This window comes from Homarus americanus, unplaced genomic scaffold, assembly GCF_018991925.1.
Source record: "Homarus americanus isolate GMGI-L3 unplaced genomic scaffold, GMGI_Hamer_2.0 scaffold56241, whole genome shotgun sequence".
NCBI lineage: Eukaryota > Metazoa > Arthropoda > Malacostraca > Decapoda > Nephropidae > Homarus > Homarus americanus.
In genome coordinates this window covers 1,218,820-1,241,284 of record NW_024740202.1, presented here as the reverse complement: position 1 = coordinate 1,241,284, position 22,465 = coordinate 1,218,820, and the positions used below count along the sequence as shown (strand labels likewise).

General features: G+C 38.3%; 1 protein-coding gene across 1 annotated transcript in view; it reads right to left on the bottom strand.

The window, feature by feature from the left end:
• Window positions 1-538: 538 nt before the first annotated feature.
• Window positions 539-22,465, bottom strand: part of LOC121875295 (transmembrane protein 164-like) — a 31,900-nt gene continuing 9,973 nt past the window's right edge. The window contains exons 6-8 of the mRNA XM_042379763.1: window positions 6,262-6,362; window positions 4,112-4,282; window positions 539-1,305 (exon numbers count right to left, since the gene is read on the bottom strand). Of these exons, the coding sequence (XP_042235697.1) occupies window positions 1,108-1,305; window positions 4,112-4,282; window positions 6,262-6,362 (470 nt within the window). The 3' untranslated portion in view covers window positions 539-1,107. The remainder of the gene's footprint in view (window positions 1,306-4,111; window positions 4,283-6,261; window positions 6,363-22,465) is intronic.

Genomic DNA, 22,465 nt, shown 5'->3' with positions numbered 1-22,465 from the left:
AGGTTGGGTACAGGGATTAACCTCTCTTTCCCACTCAACAATAGCCAATACTGTACAAGAAAGAAATTGGAGCACACGTATAAGCCTCATCAAGCTTATTAGCAACAGCTCTCAATAATTTGTATACAAAGACACTGAGAGGTAGACAAGTGAGAAAGACTGAGACAGCCATAGAGATATGAGATAAGGAGGAGATCATAATTGTATTTCTGGCTGTAACCATTCAACAGAGTGTGTTAATACACAACAACAACAAGAATACACTCCTGACTCAAAAATGGATATATTCTCTCCCTAATAATCCTGAGTAAATATGATTATATATATATATATATATATATATATATATATATATATATATATATATATATATATATATATATATATATATATATATATATATATATATATATATATATATATATATATATATATATATATATATATATATATATATATATATATATATATATATATATATATATATATATATATATATATATATATATATATATATATATACTATAAACAAATATCAAATAAAATGTGAGTCTTATTCTACAACAAAAAATTAAATAAATGTTCATTATGTACAAGTTAAATCACTCGAGCACAAATTAAAAAAATTCACTTAAGTTACCTAATCTAACGCCAGTCAGATTATGTGAGCAACTAGACTGTCCAAGCACCCCAATGTAATTATATTTTGTTGTCACTCAGCAAAGGTGTGACATAATCTTACAACTTATACTGTAACTTACCCCAATTAAAAGAAAATCTAATTGAAACTGTACTGTAAGTCTAAAGATTTCAATTCATTATCAAATTTTCAACCATGGAGATTGATGGGTGTCACCATTATCACTTCTTTGACTGATAATATAAAGTGAGGCATTTCATAAATATTTCTCAATCATACATACTGATTATGACAAAACCAATGGTTGTCGTTATCATCGCCTCTTTGACTCATATTGTAAATCTAGACATTGCTAATCATTACCAACTTCTTTATCATACACAGTGAGGATGGTATTACCAGCATCTACCACCACCATCACCTATATATTTAAAAGCATCAAACTCTGGAGAGAAACTCAGAACAATCTATTCTTGATGACTGTGACCATTCCACTGTGAAATTGTGGATACAGCTTCACTGCGGGTCCTTCTGTGTATGCTAGTGTGGTGTTTCAGACCATTCTGGTTGTTTGAACTCTCACCCTGTTTGCTTGATGCTTCTTGGCTCATGACCCGTTGATCGTATGCACTCATGGTCACGTCAGTTTCAAGATTATCCTTCACCTGGAAATAAAAGACTTAAATATCAGGGAAATGCAATACTGTACAGAATACTGTAAACACATTTTTTTATGATACTTTTGACTCACAACACTGAAGTCCTAATAATAAAGACAAATCAACTTAAGAATCAATACATGTTTTCTGAATCTCTGCCATCAATAATAAGAACATAAGAATGGAGGAAACTGCAGCGGAGGTGTGTCTTTCAGAGGTGAAGTTAACACAGGTAAAGTAGTGTAGTGGGTTTCCACAATTTGCAAAATCATTTAGCCTTTAATGCCTGATGGGATATCCAGAGTTTGCAGACATTCAAATCTTAATACAGTACTGTACTGTAATCTTAAATAAGGAATAATTATACTACCTATTCATTTTACACTACAGCGTGTACAGTATAGGTTGAACCTCCCTAATCCGGCACCCTTTGGACCTGACCGGTGCTGGACTATAAAATTTTCCGAACCACAGGTGGTCTTTGTAAAATACATAGTATTATTGATGGCCAATTTGGCGCATCATGTTTAAAATTTTGCGCCTAATGTTTCTCTGGGCACGCTACACTGTCCTAAGGGCAAAGCTGAACTGTACATGTACTCAAAATAATGTACTAAGGGATTACTAAAAAAAAATTCTAGTGTAAACTATTGCATGATTATGTTCAAATTAATCACCAACTTATAAGAATTCGAGCAATGTAAATTATATTCTCCCCGGTCACTTCTGTGACATTTTATAAGCAAAAAACATAAACTTAAGCTAAAGACATAAATAAACAAATAAATACTTCACTAGACCTTCGGCCCCAACTGTCAAACATGTCACTGTCACCCTATCTTCCCAGCCAGGGTTTGGTGTTTTAGGCTTAAAGTTTTTATCTTAAATAATGTCACACAGTAAAGTTAAGTGAAAATAATTTGTATTGCTGGAATCCTTGCAAGAAAGAGAATAATTTGAATATAAATGTCATATATTTTGCACAAGAGATAAATATTTTTGCTCTCTGTAATAAAATTCTTAAATTAGAACTAAAATTTGTATGTCTAATGTGAGCGATAGCATGTTTATATTCAAATTAATCACTATGTTATAAGAATTCCAGTAATGTTAATTATATTCTCCCATGTTAGTTCAGTGACATTTTATAAGAGAAAAACTTAAAGTCATTCTTCAGGACAGATAAATAAATAAGCACTAGACCTTGGCATCAACTGTCAAACATACCACCTCACCTCCCCCCCCCCATCCTCCCAGTCAGTAAACAAACCATTTCTCATCCCTTAATTTTAGCTGTGTTCATTTATGAGTGTTTGTTTTAACATAATACTACAAAAAACAATGTTTTGTTTACTCTAGGAGATAATGCATCCTCCAAAGGCATGAATTTGCTACCAGAGTTTAACAGTTAATTTATGTATAATACTTGTGACAAACTTCCTACGTGCTTATGTTTGAAATAATGAATGTACGTATGTATCTTTATATAATTTAGCTTAATATCTTTCTCATCAGAAACGGTCATTCCAGCGATTATGAATAAACTGATTTAGAAATACATCATTACTTCATGACAAAATCGGACAGGTTTGCAACAGCCAATCAGCTGTAACTCTTGAGGAGGGGGCGGGGCATCTTTTCTTAGCTGAGAAAAAATGCACTAGTTATATTTAACACTACAATCATTCAGCTCATCATACTTCTCATCATCATCAAACCCCCTATACTCCCAAAAGTCCTATGGCGACGGACGAGTGGCAGAGATGACTGCCGGGAGTCTCCAGCCACAACTCTGCAAATGGGCGGCATATATAAGATGGGCGTTTATACACTGGGATCTAGGCAGCAGTGCAATCCGGTCCTGTCTTTGTGACTGAGCAACCCTCTCGAGGACCCACTCTTCTCACCCCACATGGGGAGGGAGTTAGGAAAGGTGCCCTAAACATATCCTGCCTAAAGAACCAACCTGAATGGGCAACCGCACCCAGTAAGGTCATCCTTATTCGGTCAAAAACACAATCATAATCACAGATCCAAACAAAATCAAACTATACAACCTCTAATGTGAACATCGCCCATGACCCCACTTGGACTTACCCAACCTTAGGTAATTCCCAAATGACCCACTGCCACATACCTGTAGCAGCTAATTCATCAAATAGACAGTGTCAAACTTGGCTCATAAACTCATACAAGTAAAAATGTTTTTTTGTTGACCATATTAACTTATTTCACCATTACATTTCTGTAGTTACTTACAAGGGGTCCCCGGGTTACGAACGGGTTCCGTTCCTGAGGACGTACTCAAGTCAAAAATGTACTTAAGTCAAACCACATACCCTATGTGCATATCGTACTTACAGAACAATGTTTAAAATCCCACTATATCATAGCTTAAGTCCCTATATACATCTAAAATCACTTAATTTAAGAGAAAAGAAGAAGTAAAATGACAAACTACAGTAAATGAAAGTAAAAAATAAATCGAGTATATAAAATGCTGTAAATTTAAAGTTTAACCTCGTTCAGCGGGCGTTTGTAAGTAGGAGACCCCCTGTATTATTAGGTGATAAAACAGTAACGAATTGTGTGTGAAGATTATTCTTTTAATAAGGTATTGCTTTACTCACCATAAGCTGGCTGCATCTACCTTATCCGGGGGCTACATTAAATAAATTTCTCAATCACTTCGCGGGCTGCACAAAGACCTGGTCTGGGCCGCGGGTTGCTCATGCCTGCTATTAGATACATAAATACTGTACACAGAATATAGTAGATGGAAAATTATCCAAAGGGGTCCTTGTAACCTTACCTTTGTGGGAGGAAATTTGGTGATAAAAAAGTTTGCAACAACACAGAAGGTCTTGCTGACCAGAGGTACACACAGTGACTGGTGGAACATGGCTGCAATCCGGTAATTTGGGCCATAGAAAGGATCACTTATGGCGGGGCACAGCATGTTGTTTAAGTTCACCTGAGAAGCCTGGTGAAGGGAGAGACAATTACTCAAAATGATAAATCATTTGCATTGAAATACATAACTGAATGGTATGAAAAGATGATAGCATACTGTATAATGTCCAGTTTGAACAACAAAAACAACTGTTAACAGAATAACTGTGTTACATACAGGAGCCATCTGCTTGAGACTACGGGATAGTATTAGAAATTATTAAAATATTAAAATTACATATGAGAAAAAATTACAATATCTACAGTCTATAGTTGTGTTAACCTTCAAACGACGGTTACTGTCATTTGATGATCCAAACACAAACGCCAGGTGTGGTCATACGACGAGGCATCTTTCAAATGTCCCGGGTAAAAATTTTCAAATTTAGCCCGCCAAGTGTCTCCTCAGCAACCCCTCGAGCCAACTAAATAAGCCAATCACCATACAGTATGCCTCAGTGCAATCCAAAGAGTATTGGAGAAAGGAGATACTTCTGCTCCTGCCTCCCCTTTTGTGGGAGCGTAGCAGAGTGAGAGCAGCAGTGTTACCACTGTGAAAAAAGATTTAGACCAAAAAACCTTTCTACTGAAGGAATTGATTTCGAGTTGGGAAGGATGGAAGATGCTAATGGTGACAGAGACAGTAAGTGGGAACCAGATGAAGTAATTTGTCGGTGGAAGAAAATGAACCTTGGCAATGGCGCTCTGTACTATTTGACGTACCAACACAAACAATGGCTGTGCCTGCTACCTAGGAAAGTGACTCTGATAGTACCCAGTAAGTGACTCTGATTCACCACCAGCTACTACTATACCCCAGGATAGTACAAATTTTACCTTTGTTCGGAGTGATGAGAGAGAGTTTGTGGCAAACATTCCCGACATTGATCCATCGACACCAGGCCTGTGTCAGAATTATTGGTTTCCAAAAGACAGTGAATATGTCAATTACGTTTTACAGTTCATGACCATAGATACAGTAAATATGATTGTGAAAGAAACAAATGATTTCCATGAATGGTATAACAGTACACAAGGTGTCACTAAAATATTACTGAGAGGACATTTGTTTGTTCTTTTCATAGTAAGTGCAACTCTCATGTTATAACATTCTATTCTGTTTAGTTTGCCCTGAAAATAAAATTTTATTTCATAGAAAGTGTGGATTAGGCCTGCTGGGGATACTACAATAAAATTTTTAATTGGTTTTCTACCTTCTGGGCGATTGTGGAAAAGATTACAAAATAGTTGACGTGTAGCGAGGCAGCCATTACCGCTAGATCCCTTAACATTGCAATATTTGATGACATCATGGCCATTATTTTATTGCCTTTTTATACTACTCAAAGGAGAGTGAGAGGGAGATTTTTATTGTGATTTTTGCAATCTATTTATAACAAATCCAACTGAATGATATACTGTACACTACTGTATATATCAATTTAATTAGATTTTTTAAATTTTCTAAATTAGCCCGTCTGTGAGGGGCAGTGAAAATAATCCTAGCCCATCGTTTGAGGGTTAATAAGTGAAAATGTAACTTACCTGTAATACATAAAGAACATGCTTTATCAATTCAATATGTTATCAGCTTACTAGCCATTGGGCAGTTGGTCTGTTGTGACCTTTATGTATTGTTCAGTGCAACCTGTCCAGTTAATTCAGATTATGTGCCTTCACCTACTGTAAGGACATCCAGTCTTAATAATTACATTGTCTCTATAAGACCGTGACAACATACATCATAACCCATTTGATATATTCTGCCTGAGTTGGCTAAGGTAACTCAGACAAATTTTTCTCTGTAATTTAGATATAAAATAAAATTTGTCCTGCAAATTCAGGTTAGGTTAAGTTACTGCAGGGAAATACTTCATTTACATACTGTATCATCTGTCTTGGTAAAGTAATGAGAAATTATAATCTTTCCATTAATTTCAGAGTACTGTACATTAGATTATCTTAAAGACATAATTATAACCTTCAACAATGAATCTGTCTCATTCTTACCACACCAATAATCTGGAGAGGCAGGAAATGATAAATAAGAAGGATGCCTAAAGACATAATGGTCCAACTCATGTCTCTGGGGTTCTCCACGGTGTACACACCTGTTGAAAGATTAACGTCAAATGGGGATCACGTGTACCTGTACAGTATATTTGTACAAACACTACAGCACAATGATGACATACATGACTGGTAAGCAATATTCCCTCTATACAGGCAGATTGCACTATAGCTCCTCCCCGACTTACGGCGGGGTTAGGGACCCAAATCCAGGTAGTAAGTCAAAAATGCTTAAATAATACATAGAAAATCTAAAAATGGAGCCTCTTTTTCTTCTCAGCACCACAAAACTCTCACTTTTAAGCTTGCCAGCCATTTTAAAGTGAATTACAAACGAAAATTTTCTCCGTGTACTGACGTTGGGACTCAGAAATATGTAATTTGACAAAATTTTGGTACGACTGAGGCAGGTCATAAGTGCAGGTGGTTGTAAGTCGAGTAGGTTGTAAGTCGGGGAGGAGCTGTACATGTTTATGTGAACATTAAAGGACAAACAATGATATCTTACAGGCAGTCCTCGGTTCATGAACTAAATGTATTTCTGAAATTGTGATTGTGAACTGGATCAATAAAGCTCATTGAAAAATTATATAATTACTGTAATTAATTGGTCCCTAAATTCAAGTGATCCCACATTTTTTAAATAAAACAATAATATATACAGAATTATTAAACATACATTAATAAACTAATATTCTAATACAGGTAATAATAATAATAATAATAATAATAATTATAATACCTGTACATTGTCTCTAAAATAAAATTCACAAATATTTTTTTTTTACTATGGTCACTGATTGTTAATAGTTCATACAGTAATTGAAGAGATTTACACTAAATAAATGATGAGTGTTTGGCCACAATACAGCACAAAATATGTATGACACTCTGCCACTTAAGGGAGGACACTTGTGTGAAGTGCAGTACTGTATACTCTCAGTGTTTGTTATCCCCATCAGTGGCAGTATAATGTTTGGTAACTGAGGATTGTCTGTACAGTATTCATTAATCTCTATACTTCCATCACTTTACACTCATATCAAAATAAGAGCACTCATTACCTCACATAACTATAAAAAATAGAAAAGAGAATCCTTTCCACACTAATCTACAGTATGACTAATAATGTACAACTAAATTATGTTTAAAATTTATATGGACTAAACTTTAAAGCTATACTATTAAAATATAAACAATTAAACAGAAGAAGCTTCATTTGTTGACTCCAGTAAAAAACTAAATGAAGCCGAGTCATCCACATTACTGATGGAAGCAGTGCTCTAGGGATGGTACAAGATCTGCGATACATGCATAATATGCACTAGCATTAAGCCAATAAAGCAAAGGCAACAAGAATCTGACCATTGACTAAATCATGAGCTTTTTTTTCATCCTTAAATTCATTCTTGTTAGCCAAACATGTCTCAACCTGCTCAGCAACAGAGATCACCTTTGTGGCCTAAACTTAAGTGCCATTCTGAGAACTTGGATAAATACTCTGACTTAACTGACATGATTGGAATTTGAATCAAGTCCAGATCCTCAAACCAGAACATTCACATCTGACATATCTCAACTGCTGCAACCTGTTACCTGGACTGTGTTCCTCTATGAGTGAAGGGCAATGCCATATGAGAAGCACAGTGGTGAACCTCTGAATTTGTAAAATATTAATGGAAGAAAACTAACAAATGCTGGAAAAAAATAAATTGAATTCAAGTCAGAAGTGGAAAATCATCATGAATTGTGTATACTGTACTGTAATGTAGTAAATAATGTGTATTGTACCATCAACTTGGTACATCAGGGAGACTTTATTTGAGTTTTCTAAGTTCCTCTGTTATATCATTACCAATATTTTCAACAACCACAGTCATTCCTAGCAATACCCCCATTTGAAACTTTTCAGATTTGTTATGGCAATTATTGCAGGTATTCCTTGTATATAAATCTGTCCCTATACTGTATAATATGGACACGAAGTAGTACCTTAAGCTGTGTATTCTTATATTACTCTATTAATTATGTATAGTAAAGTATTACAGAACATGTATTAATCCTATGTAATATAAGAATACACAGCTTAAGGTACTACTTTGTGTCCATATTATACATATACAAGTACAGTACAGTACATGCAAATGGCAACTGTGTTAAACTTTCATTTGGCTTTTATTTACTGATTTGGCAATACAGAACAGTATTTTTTGTAACTTATTTATTGGTAATTTGATTTATCCCTCACATTTACTGGTACTGTATATATTGTTTTAAGAAAACTATGGCTACAGGAGGAAAATACAGTGTGTGCGTCTTATATGTCGTAAAATACGGTACTTTTTGATGACTTTCCTAAATGCAACTGTTTGTCACTGTGCCAGTCACAAGCTTGAACTTAATAAAGGTGATGCTGTAAATGAAGTTGCAGGTTTGAATCATTTACAGATATTTTGTGATAAATTGTATTCCCTTTACCATAGGTCTCCTAACAATCATGATAAGTTAATTGCATGTACTGAGGCTCTTCACTGTCAACTGTTGAAAATTGGTCATGTTTTTCGTGTGAGACGGGTCGCTTTAGCTTACTAAACTGTAAAAGCAATACTGTATGGAAATCTTATAAAGCTATTTGGCAGCATATTGGAAGAGCAAGCTGTGTGATGCTTCAAGAACTAGAGCAGAGAGCATAATACGAGGAGCTGAAAAAGTACTAGAAACATCAGGTTTCGTAAATAATTTGGGCTTCTTCACGGGCACTTTGCTTGGATTGTCTGAACTGTCGCTTGGACTGCAGAACCGAAATTGTACACTTTGTAAAGCACATGAAGAAATCAACTGAACTATCATGGTTCTTGAAAGTCAGATAAATAAGCCATGAAAATTTTATATTGTAGTGCAGAAGGCAACAACAGTAGCCAGATAATATTTAATGGGATAAATTTGAGGCCTGGTAAAGTACCTACGTTACTTTACACTTACAACAGTTTTCAGGAGTTTGACCAATAATATAAAATCTAAGCTGTTTGAATCTACAACACCTTTCAATGACAAAAGTAAAAAGTTGATTAACTAGTCAAATTAATTCAGCCCCAAAGATTAAGTGAAGACATGGCTTCTTAGTGGCAAAAGGTGTGCTGAAGAAACTACGTGTAGAAAAAAGCAGCAGGTGACAGAAAAATGCAGATTGTATATCATTATGGGACATTCTGTAATGTAAACCTGTATATATTGCATGATCATCATATGTATACAGGGAGACCCCGACTTACGAACACCAGCTGATATGAACGAGGTCCAATAAGGTCAATTATTTTAAGAATCTGACATACGTGGTGGTGGTAATAATAATAATAATAATAATAATAATAATAATAATAATAATAAAAATTCATAATAAATAAAAATTAAAAATTAAAATAATAAAATAATAATGATAATATTAATAATTATAATAACATAATAATAAAGAAATACAAAATTAAAAAAAGGAACAAGATCAATAGTGAGAAACAATATACAGTATGTATGTTGTGTTGTCAATAGTAAGAGAAACAATTGAGACCCTGCAATTGTGTGTGAATAAGGCAGAAAGTCAGATCAGCAACCTGGGACTTGGTCACAATTTTTGTGACGCCATATGGCAGCAGGGTCTACCATTAGACAACACTTTATGCTTTCACTATCTCCCAGCCAATAGTATCTCCATGTTTGGTAGCTGCCTACTACCTGCTAGTTTGCACGGCGTAGTGGCACGGCTCGTGGGGAGCAATGTGTCACCCAGCCTTGAAGGAGACTCGGTACGCTTTACCCTCACAGCAGCATTAACGTATCTCTCTTTTGTTACCCTCATCATGGCTCCCAAACACAAACCTGATGCAAGTGATCGTAGTGCATCCAAGAAATGGAAAAAATTACAATGGAAGTGAAAGTTGATATAATTAAACATTCTGAAAAAGGCGAAACACCTTCAGACACTAGTAAAGTGTTGGGCTTCAGTCAGTCAACGGTCAGAACAATTTAGAAAGACAAACCGAAAATTCTTGAATGTATAAAAGGATCTACACCAATGCATTGAATTGTGATAACAAAACAAAGAAGTGGATTGTTAATTGAAATGGAAAGATTGGATGTCATGGTCACAATTGCACGGCCAGTATAATCAACACTTAATTATTCATATTATGCTCCATCGTCCACAAAACATGTGTGAAACTAATGAGTTACCCCTAGGAAGAGACTTGTTCCCCTCCCCCCCACTTTTTTACGGGGAATAACCCACCTGGGCACAGGTCATCGACCGACAACGGGTCCTAGGAAGAGGTGCCATCCGTTTTCATTCATAAATCCTGAAGTATACTGTACTCTTACAATGTAAATTGAAAGTTATGAGATAAAATGTATGAGTAGCCATAAGTCCGACACAGTATTCCCTTAAACCTTTCGCTGCATTTCCTGCACTTGCCATCTTATTCTGGCTACCGTCAGATGATTTTGTTCAGCTTAGGGAAACTTCCCACAGCCAGAGGGTTAAAGCGGTTTTAAAGCTTGCATCCCACAGAAACTCACGGATTGCCATGGAAAATAAATAAAATAAATCAAAGGCGGTGTTCCAGGGATCAAGGGGAGTCAACACTGCAGGACAGTACACAGCACCATATTTCCCAGGTCATAAGATGCACCCTATAATTAACAAGGTATATTTGGGAAAAATAATTTTTGCAGATTTAATAGCCATATCACTGGCTATATGCTATCATGTTTCTCACTGCCACAGCTAAATATCACTTTATGGATATTTATCAAACATTTGTTGGTATTATTAATAAAATTTACCTAATTTAATACAAAAGGTTGTAATTATACATATAGAGGTCCCTCGATTAACGAACACAATTGGTTCCACAGAGTCGGTTGTTAACCGAAAATTTTGTTAACTGAATCTATTATTTCAATGGGATATTGGGTAATGGGTCTAACTCACAGAAAAAGTATACGTACATACAAAGTACAGTACTGTATACTGGTAGAATTAACAAAACATTAAATATAAACTAAATTCAGTACTGAACAGTATACTGTACAATAATAAATAAAAAAAACAATAGAATACTGTATTTTAACTTACTTTGAGGTGTGTATGCCGTATTCCCGGCAGCTTTGTTTACATATCAAACAGCTGATTGTAGAGGCAGTTGATGATGACATGCCATATTCTTTACAGAGTGCATTAGTTCTAATGCCTTCTTCATGTTTCATAATAATTTGTGCACTGTATATTATCAATATGTTAACTAAATTTCAGAATGCCCAATAATTTTAATGTAAAAATATAAAAATATTCAAGACCAAAAAACTCGATGTTCACTCCATTGTAAACAAAGTTAAACTGAGAAGCGTTGTTGGGTGATTCGATCAGCTGAAGGGCACACAAAAACTGTTCCCTGTACTGTATATATTATCAATATGTTAGCTAAATTTCAGAATGACCAATAATTTTAATATAAAAATGCAAAAATATTCAAGAGCACAACTTTCTTGATATTTACTCCACTGGAAACGAATGTAAACATAGAACTGATTACTGTATTGGCAGACTAGCCGATTAGCTGATGAGTGCACCAAAGCGAGTTTTTCCTAAGGCTTTCGTTAATCAAAGTTTTGTTCGTTAATGGAACTGAAAATCCTTATGGGAGATTATTCGTTAACCAAAATTTTGTTAATTGAACCGTTCGTTAATCGAGGGACCATAGGTACCTACAGTATACACATTACAAATACTTATCGGTACTGGGCATGTTCACTAGGAACTGTCCAGTACAGTCAGTTCTGCTACAACGAGATAGTTGTTCTTGTAAAACCTCGCGTTGTAGAAATTCGCGCAATAGAAATAACAGGGCTTATGGAAAAATAGGGTTAGGTGCAGATTACTCGAAATCGAAAAAAATTTAGTAGTTAGCCTAACACAAAGGATAGCACAGTCTAAATAAATGTTACATTCATATCTAATAATGAAATCATACAGTAAATGTAACACAGTTAATACCACAAAACTGGAGAAATAGTTAGCAAAAATCACTGAGGACGCTTCAAAACAACCCACGTGTTTCAACTGATCGTGTGATGGAAACAGAGAGCGCGGGTGTAAAACACTATTAGTCCGCACTGCGAAACATTATTATTTTTTTCACACAGCATTTATGGGAACAGCTAAATTTGCAAAAAAGGATGAAATTTATAGAGTCCCTTTCAAACAAAACACGTGAATCAATTGAACACGTGATGTCAAACGTGAACTGTAAACACTGCATAACCCCGCGCCAAGCGACAGTACACTTAAAACGTTCGAGTGGAATCGCGTTACAGCCAACACGCGTTTGCAATTTACAAATATCGTTCTTCTATTCATCAATTGCGTTATAGCCAATTCGAGTTGACAAAACACGCGTTGTAGCAGAAATGAGTGTACAGGGATTGTTTACATGCTGTGCACCAGAACACGTGATGTTTCAGAGGTATTGTCTTGACAGTGTCACTACCACAACTGTATGGACCTAATGTCCACACAGTGTTATTTCATGTTTATGTTTATTTATGTTATTTCATATTTATTATATTGTCTTATGCATACATAATGTTGTTATACATGTGCATATAGCTATTTATATATGTATTTTGCACACTCCAGGGACTGGCATGAAAAACTCGCGGATTTTACTTTCTCACAGGGTCCATTTTACCTAACCCCAGCGAGCTAGAAGGGAATACTGCATACTTACAGCGAGAATACGCATTCAAGGTGTATTGAGTATATGTTGAAAGTGTCATATATCGTTTTGTGTAGAGTGCGGTCTCTCCTCCACTTACGACGGGGTTCCGTTCCGACGACCAGGTCGCAAGTTGAACCAATGAAAATAATACGTAGTACGTAATAATTGTAAAACTTTTACCTTTTTAATACACAAACTGAGCGGGATACGACGTGCATGCTGTACACACGCGGCAGCGTGCCAGCCGAAGTTGTCATACGGCGTCGAAAATAATGTAAAAATATTTTAATAACAATGACAATGACCGTAATAAATCCGGGTTGTCATAAGTCGAGGAGAGACTGTACATAGTGTTAGGACAATGTGTTTTGAGTACCCAAGCACTAACTGGAATTGGGATATGTTTATTGTGAACTTAAGGGATTTTTTTATTTTTTATAGGGAATAGCCCACCCGGGCACAGGTCATCGATCCACAACAGAGCCTAGGAGGCAAAAAAATTAGTAAAAAGAAATTAAAAATAGAAAAGAAAAAGATTATATTACTCTACACCACGAAGATGCCGGAAAACCATCTTTTTGAAGTGAGACAAATTGTATGAGTATGAAAACACAGAAGGCAAAGCATTCCACAGAGAGAAACGGTGGGCACCGCGGGCAAGGCGAGTGTTACGAGCCCACGGCCTTGCCAGCAGTACACAGAATGCCAAAGCCACTGAACATTGCCCATATAAGTACCTGTAAAAGAGAGAGAGAGTGAAGCAACATTGCGGCGAAGAGAAAGGGAAGAAAGATTATTAACTAAAGGAGGAGAGTTAATAAGAAGAAATGCCTTTGATTCCACTCTATCTAACAGTTGGACAGAAGAAGAGCCACCCCAGATATGAGAGCAGTACTCCAAGTTAGGAAGAATGACTCCCTTATGTACTTAAAGCAACGGCTTAGGAGTGAAGTAGCTACGGCATCTGTACAGCATTACCAGCTTTCGGGAGGAAGCTTGAGCAATGTTGTGGATGTGTGGCTTCCATGACATATAAGAGGAAATGGTAAGGCCTAGCATATCTATTTTAGAACTTGGCAGAATAATTGCATCCTGAAATGTGATTGGTGGGAGATTTTCTAATTTGGAAAGTGAAATTGGTAAATACTGAGTTTTGTTACTATTGAATTTAACCAAGTTTCTCCCTCTCCATTTGGAGATGCTGCACAGATCTGCATTGATAGATGAAATGATATCAACTCTAGAAACAGATCTAGCTGGAGAATTAGGGGGAAGGGAAAAATGTGAAGAAGAGTAGAATCATCAGCGTAAGAATGGATAGAATTAGTCGTAGTGTGAAGTAAATCATTGATAAGAAGAATGAAGAGAGTAGGTGAAAGAACAGAACCCTGTGGGACACCACTATTGGTTGAGAAAGAGCGAGAGATCGATCCCTCGACAGCAACTGCCATGGATCGGTTCTCAAGGAAGCTAGAATTAGAGAACAAAGTGGGGGAGAGAAACCATAAGAGGGAAGTTTAGAAGCAAAGACTTGTGCCATACCCAGTCAAATGCTTTGGAGATGTCGAAGACCATGACGAAAGTTTCCCCTAATCCCTAAGAGAGGATGACCAAAGATGGGTGCAGTAGGAGAGCAGATCACCAGTAGATCTCGCCTGGCAAAAGCCATACTGGTGATCCGACAAAGGAGTGAAACGTTCAAGGTGACGTACAAAATGGGAGTTTAAGATAGTTTCGAAATTTTAGAGACGGATGAAGTTAGGGCAATGGGCCTTAGTTACAGGGATTAGAATGGTCACCCTTCTTGGGATGGGCTGAACCAAGGCATGCTTCCAAGAAGAAGGAAAAGTTTGGGTTTTGAGGCACAGGCTAAACAGGCGAGAAAGCATGAGCCAGAATTTCAGCACTCCCTCAGAACACGAGGGGGTATTCCGTCCGGTCCGTGCGCCTTACTCACATACAAACTGGATAACACACCAGCAACCCTACGAGTGGAGATATAGGAAAGTGCATAGGTTCAGTAGGAGGAGCAGGAGTAGGAGGGACCGAGTTGGAATCGTTTAAGGTTGAGTTAGAGGAGAACAAGGTGCCAAAGAGATTGGCTTTATCAGGGGGGAGAGTTGGCTATAGAGTTGTCAGGTAAGAAGAGAGGAGGAAGAGAGGGAGTGCAGAAGTTATTACAGATGTTTTTGGTTAGGGACCAGAAGGATTTACTACGTAGAGGAAGAATTAGTCAGGTCAGCGGTCTTTCTTTTTATAAAATTCCACTTGGCCCTATGAAGAATAACCTTACAACAATTCCTAGAAGTAATGAAAGAGGAGTGAGCAATAGGAGGAGAAAGTTTCATAACTTGATACCCCTTATCTCTCTCCCTGCATGTAAGAGAGCAGGAGCGATCAAACCATGATTGTAAAGTGAATATTTTGGTAGAAGACGGGATAAATGTACTCATACCACCGAGTATGACCCCAGCAATGCTGTCAGCACATACCGAGTGGAAAAGCAACATTCATCGCAAGGAAAGTCGGAGAAGAATTCACGCAAGTACTGTATTGCCAGTTTGCTCTCCGATGGTGCCGTAGTTGGTAGATGTCCAATTTAGGCTGCACAGTTTGCTTTTTCTTTTCATTGTAAATCTCCCTGTAGCAAGCAAGTGCACCTTGGACCATTCTGTCAACTTTGGCAAAACGCTCAACATTTTGATCCAATCCGTCAAACATTTGCATCCCCTTATTAATTGTAGCAAATGCCTCTGCCATTTGCTTCACTGAAAATTTTTTTGGGGGTGCAGGTTCTTCTTCTACATTTAGACTCACTTCTTCCTCTGCATTTTTCTGTGCTTCCAGTTCGATAAGATCCTCGTTACTTAGCTCTTCTGCTACACTTTCAATCAACTATTCAACATCTTCATTACCAATTTCTAACTCAAGCTGTTTACCCAACTCCACTATCTTGTTACAAATCTCAAATTACTTCATCTTCATTAAATCCTCAGAAACTGTTCACATATCTTTTCAGGACTTTCTTCCATATTCCATTCATGCACTGTTCTGTAACCTCATCCCATGTTGCAATAATGTTCTTTATACATGTCAAAATGTTGTAGTCCTTATAAAACTCTGAGCGTTTTCTCTCCTTCAGTAGCAGCAACAGCCTGAGCGAAGGTCGTACGTAAATAATTGCTTTAAAAGCAGAAATAGCACCTTCATCCATGGGTTGGATGACAGAGGTAGTGTTAGGTGAAATATAGACTACCTTAACATCAGGGCGCTTGTCGTCCAGGTGTGGTGGGTGTCCCGGAGCATTATCCAAAATTAACAAAATCTTGAATACAATCCCTTGTTGCAGACAATACTCCTTGGCTTGAGGAATGAAACAAGTCATGAACCAATCCTCAAAAAGTACTAGGGTCATCCAGGCTTTCTTGTTACTTTGATAAAACGCTGGCAGTGTGTGCTTGCTGACATGTTTAAAAGTCCTTGGGTTCTCTGAATGATAGATCATGAAGGGCTTTATCTTGAAACCAGCAACATCCCCCCCAACAGAAGTAATTCGGTCCTTGAATGCCTTGAATCCTGGCATTGTTTTCGCCTCTTTGTGGATGTATTTCCGTTCAGGCATGCACTTCCATAATAACCCAGTTTCATCCACATTGAATATTTGCTCAGGCAAATAATTTCCCTCAACTATCAAACGATCTAGCTCCTCCTTAAAGTTTCGGCAGCAGCAACATCAACACTGGCTGCCTCTCTACTCACCTTCAGGCTTTCGAAAAGGCTTCTTGCCTTAGCCTGTAGGGTTAGAAGGCTTAAGGGTACACGCTTTTGTATCTGGTCTTCCATCCATATCACAAGTAATTTTTCCATCTCATGAATGGGACCTTGTCTTTTCTTCATTATTATTGTTCCCTTTATAGGTGCTGATCCTTTCACTACCTCACGAATACGTTCCTTGTCTTTCAAAATAGTAGATATGGTCGAGTGCGAGAAACCTAGGTCGCGTGAAATGGTTGCTACAGTTTTTCCATTTTCATGCTGCAGTATTATCTTCATATTCATCTCAAAAGTAATTGAGTGTCTTGTAATAGCCCCTGTCTTATAGGCAGAAGTATTATATAAACGGGTTAATTACATTTGATTTATATAATCTATCACCCTCTGTAACTTTCCACTAGCTATGAGGTAGCATGTTCAGAGCACATGGTAAGGTGTGCCCACGGGAAGTCGTGTCACTTAGTGCTGAGCTAAGCCGGTTCTCTGGCCACCTATTGCGGGCAGTAGTTTGATATCCTTGACTAGAGGAAGACGTTATTAAGAGCCATCGTGGATGGTTCCGTCTTCCCTCGAGGGAGGACGTCGGATATATTTCCGTTCTCCCCCGATGGGTCCCTACTCATAAGCACTGTTACTCAACACCTCACAACAACCGGACGTATTTAGCAGAGCTATTTAACATAGCCTCCGTCCTCCTCTTAAAGCTACAGTGATTTAGCTACGGTGATATACACTTGGAACTGTATCTGAGATAGTTCCTAAATAAATAGATAACGGACAATTGGGTTTCGCTACTAAATCCCTATACTGTATAATATACATGTTCCAGCCTCATTAACCCAGATGGAATAAACGGTTAAAGGACTAGAACAGTCTCCTTTTCTTCTGAGCACCACCAGCACTCTCACTTCTGTGCTTTCCAGTCATTCTAAAGTGAATTAGATACGAAAATAATGTCAGTACACAGCGCGATCAGTTGCGGATACAACGACAGCCAAACACCAACTAAGCACTCTACGGCGTGGGTGCTGTAGCCACGAGGCGACCCAAGCCACGCAACGCTCTGGTATGGGATGGAAACGTTTCGGTATAGAAAACGTGCGTCATTTGAAAAAAAATTTGGTACTTACAAGTACTGTGGCGGTTGTATGTGTGGGTGGTCGTACCGACTAAGGCAGGTCATAAGTGCGGGTGGTTGTAGGTCGAGTATGTCGTAAGTCGGGGAGTTGCTGTACTACGAAACAATCTTATAAAGGATTGCCAACATGGTTTTATGCCAGGACGATCTTGCTAAACACAATTACTCAAGGTACTGGGTGTTTGGACCCAAATTCTGGAACAAGCTGGTAATATCGACAATATATACCTAGATTTTGCCAAGGCTTTCAACTGCGTACCCCATGAAAGGCTGAGAATTAAACTGGAAGGGTACATGATTTGGTGAAGTGCCCTAGCATGGATGAGAGACTTTTTGCATGATCGCAAGCAGTGTGTGGTGATTAATGGCACGAAATTGTCACGTGTACCCGTCACAAGTAAGGCACCACAGGGCAGTGTATTGGGCCCATTGTTGTTTGTTTGTTTCATTAATGACATGCCAGAAGCTATACACTCCTCCATACAAATGTAAGCAGACAATGCCAAGCTATTTAGGGAAATTAAGAACCAAACAGACTGTGAAGAGCTGTAGAAAGATCTCTTGTGAGTTTCAAGAATGGTTGAAGAAACGGCTGCTAAGATTCAATGTTACAAAGTGTAAGAGGATGCACCTAGGACATACCAATGGTAAGGAAGCGTATCATATATCCCAATGGGACGAAGGAACAGCCTTAAGCCTTTCACCACTTTTCATGCACTTGCCATTATATTTTGGCACCCACCAGATGATTTTATTCAGCTTAGGGTAACCTCCGGTTGTGCAAGGGTTAATATGGAGTGAATGTGAAAATGACCTAGGTGTGTATGTTTACAATGAACTTAAGTTTTTTGGGCCATTTTGAAAAGAAGGTGAATCAGGAAACTAAATTATTAGGTCTTATAAGAAGGTTGTTCAGATATCTAGACGGTCCGTCCCTCGTAACGATCTTTAAGAGTGAAGTGCTTCCCTGTCTGCAGTATTGTCACCCCGTCTGGTTCCCGAGATATGTTAGAGATTGTCAATTGATTGAAAATGTCCAAAGGAGGGCCACCAGACTAGTGCCTGCAATTGCCTGGCTTATACTACAGACGGGCATGGGGGGACTTAATTGAGGTGCATAAACATCTCAATGGGCACTACTCAGTCGAGTGTTCATACATGGAGCCGGCAAACGTTCGCCCTACAAGGGGTCATAGATCAAGGTTGACGAAGCTTTAAGTCCAGAAAACTGTGAGGGTGAATTTTTTGGGGGTGAGAGTTGAGAACTCTTGGAACAAACTGCCAGAGAGTGTTGTGATGACACCGAGTGTGAGCTCTTTCAAGACCAGACTTGACCATCACTGGAGCAGGTTCAGGTACATTCAAGAGCCAGTGCACACCCAGTACTTGCCAACAATGCCTAATAGAGTGGCTAACAAGTCGATCAGTGGCAAAGAGGATAATGGTATGTAACAGTAAAAGTGCTAACTTTTTTCTGGTAACACACACAAGAACAGATGTACAGTTACCCCAAACTATCTTTACTGGAGGGAGGAGATTCATGAGGAATTTCAAAATGAGCACTACAACTCCTGTTGTCTCGGCAGGGTTGTCAAAATCCTTTGTCCGTTGTGTTCATTTTGGGCCAATGGCTTACAGTTTTGCTACTAGTCTATAGCTGTTTCACTAACTTTTCAAACATCCATTTGAATCTTACAACTGTTTTGGTTAGGAGTGTGACAATGAAAGGAGTCTGAGGATTGTAAAGCTTGTGCTAGAAGATGGTTTATTTATTTGAGATTAATGTTAAGTTATATCATGTCTGTCTGGGTTTTATGCCTTAGAAAGGTAATTTTTAATCATGGACATATAGTCAGTTCGGTCTGAAGAATATTGGTCAAAAAGATTTTTTTTATGAGTGCCATCTACTCTAACACTGACATTCCATCACTCTTTAGCTACGCCTCTTCTGGATTATTACTGTACTATATGTTTCACTGTATGCCATTTCCCATAATATACCTTTGTGACACCCTAGAAATGCAGGCATTTCTAGGGTGTCTATCCTCCACTATGTCCTCTCTTCTTTTGTCCACATACAGTCACACTGCCCTTCAACTACTGTGCTGGAAACACTTTTCACTCACGGTATTTGTAGCTCATCCGCTCTCATCTTGCTCATATGACTTAAGAACTGTCTTTAATTGTTTCACCCTCCTATTTTTATGCAGTATACAAATTCTCATTCTCCATTACATTGACTCTCTTGAATCAGTCATACGCCACACTGTAATATTTTCTTTTACATACATGTATATCAAACAGAGAGGTACTACCGCCTGGGAAGATATTGGAAGCATAATATGTTGTCCATGGTAGATCTTGCTGCCATATGGCATCACAAAAATTGTGACCAAGTCCCAGGTTGATGATCTGACTTTCTGCCTCACTTACACACAATTGCAGGGTCTCAAATGCCATGTACTCATCCACTTATTTTCAGTCATGACGAATGCACTTAAACACATCTCACTTTTTTTTACGTATACGTACCGAGTGGTTTGTAGCGACAGATATACTGTTGATGCATTATACTGTACCGAGTTATATTAAGTGGTAGATCTCTTAGGGCTGTACTGTGTAAGAGAAACACCTTCAACAGCAGCTAGAGTGAATGAATTAGAGGGACTGGGAACGTGTCTGTCTTCGCCACCCTGCACTCATGTGGGAAGTCGGATAAACATTACTGTTATGTATTGTGGACGGGATCATCCGTGTAATGTATATTGTATATTTTTATTCTTGTTTCAAGTTCAACTTTAATGGGGATATAAGTACAATGTCTTACCATAATACTTTACTAATATTCTGAATGCAGCACTACATTGTTGAAGAGATATCTTATAGGCACGTCAATACTTCAACTTCAGTCACCGTGTCTGAACGTAGATTATTTCCTCTCACGTGAACTCTATTATTGGAGGTGATAGACCTAAAAGAAGCTTTCTTGAGGAAGTTCGATACGAAGTGGGAAGTGAGTTTTCAAAACTTCTTGGAGCTGTGCCTCACGCTGAGGTTCATGGTGTAATGGTCAGGGGACACATCTTACTTAATACAGGGCATCCTCGCTTAATGTCGAGGTTACGTTCCTGAAAATGCGACATTATACGAAACAACGTTAAGCGGATCAATCTTCCCCATAAGAAATAGATAAAATAAGGGGGTTACGTTACTGAGCCTCCCTTTGCCCCATGAAAAAAGTTACATATACCCTGTACAGAAATTAATTGCCATTTCTATAGAGAATAGTACAGTCTCTCCTAGACTTACGACATATTCGACTAACGACAACCCGGTCATACGACGGCCGTGGTCGTATAAAATATTTTTCACATTATGTATTTTCGAGTCCCGACGTTAGTGATCGCGCTGTGTACTGACAAAATTTTTGTTTGTAATTCCCTTTAAAATGGCTGGCAAGCATAAAAGGGAGAGTTCTCCTGGTGCTGAGAAGAAAAAGAGACACCCATTTTAGAACTTCCATGTATTATTTTCGCCTTTTCGACTTACGACCTGGTCATCGGGACGCAACGCCGTAGTAAGTCGAGGAGAGACTGTATATAGTACTACAGTACTAAGTTCATATTGGTACTCACCGATGGGCGGAGGTGGTAGAGCAAGTGTGTGATGGGTAGTGGAGCGAAGGAGGAGGGTGAGAACGGAGGAGGGCGGGAGAGGAGGAGACTCTGCGGCTGCCGCCTCCTCCTCCTGCTCTGACTGGGGTTCTTCCACGGCTGGTTGCTCCTTCTCCGTTGTTGTTTGCTCCACCTCGGCTGCCGGCTGTCGTGAAGAAGCTGCTTCTGCCGTCCCGCGACGAAAAAATGAATCCAGTGTTGACTGTTGGTGCTACTCATCTTCTTCTCCCTATAGATCTCGGTGTAGTAACCAAGACTGTCCTCAATTCTGCGTTGAACCTTTGAGCTATGTTCTCTGTTTGGGTCGTCATCTATAAGGATTTGCATTGCTTGCTGGAACATGTTCAACGATTTTGCCAACCTCTTTGAAGTTAGCGTTCGTTGAGGTTCTTCTTCTTCTTCGTCGTAGTCATCTTCAACGGGTCTGTGTTCTGTTAATTGTTGCAGATCTTCGTTGGTGAGCTCTTCTGTATGGGATGCCAGGACGTCCTCAATATCCTGATTACAGCTCATCAAAACCTGCCTGTCTAGCTAAGCTGAGGATATCCCTATTCACAGCTGGGACTAAGTCCGTGAATTCAGTAAAACTGATGATACACTCAGGTCACAGTTTACCCCACACACCATTCAGGCAACTTTCTGAAACCTCTTCCCATGCCTTGCCAATGTTGTCAATTGCATGAAGAATGTTGAAGCCCCGCCAATATTCTCGGATCGTTGGTTTATTTTCTCCGTCTGTAGCCTTGAGCAGCTGGGCCATGGTATGGCGTAACTAATACGCCGTGTTG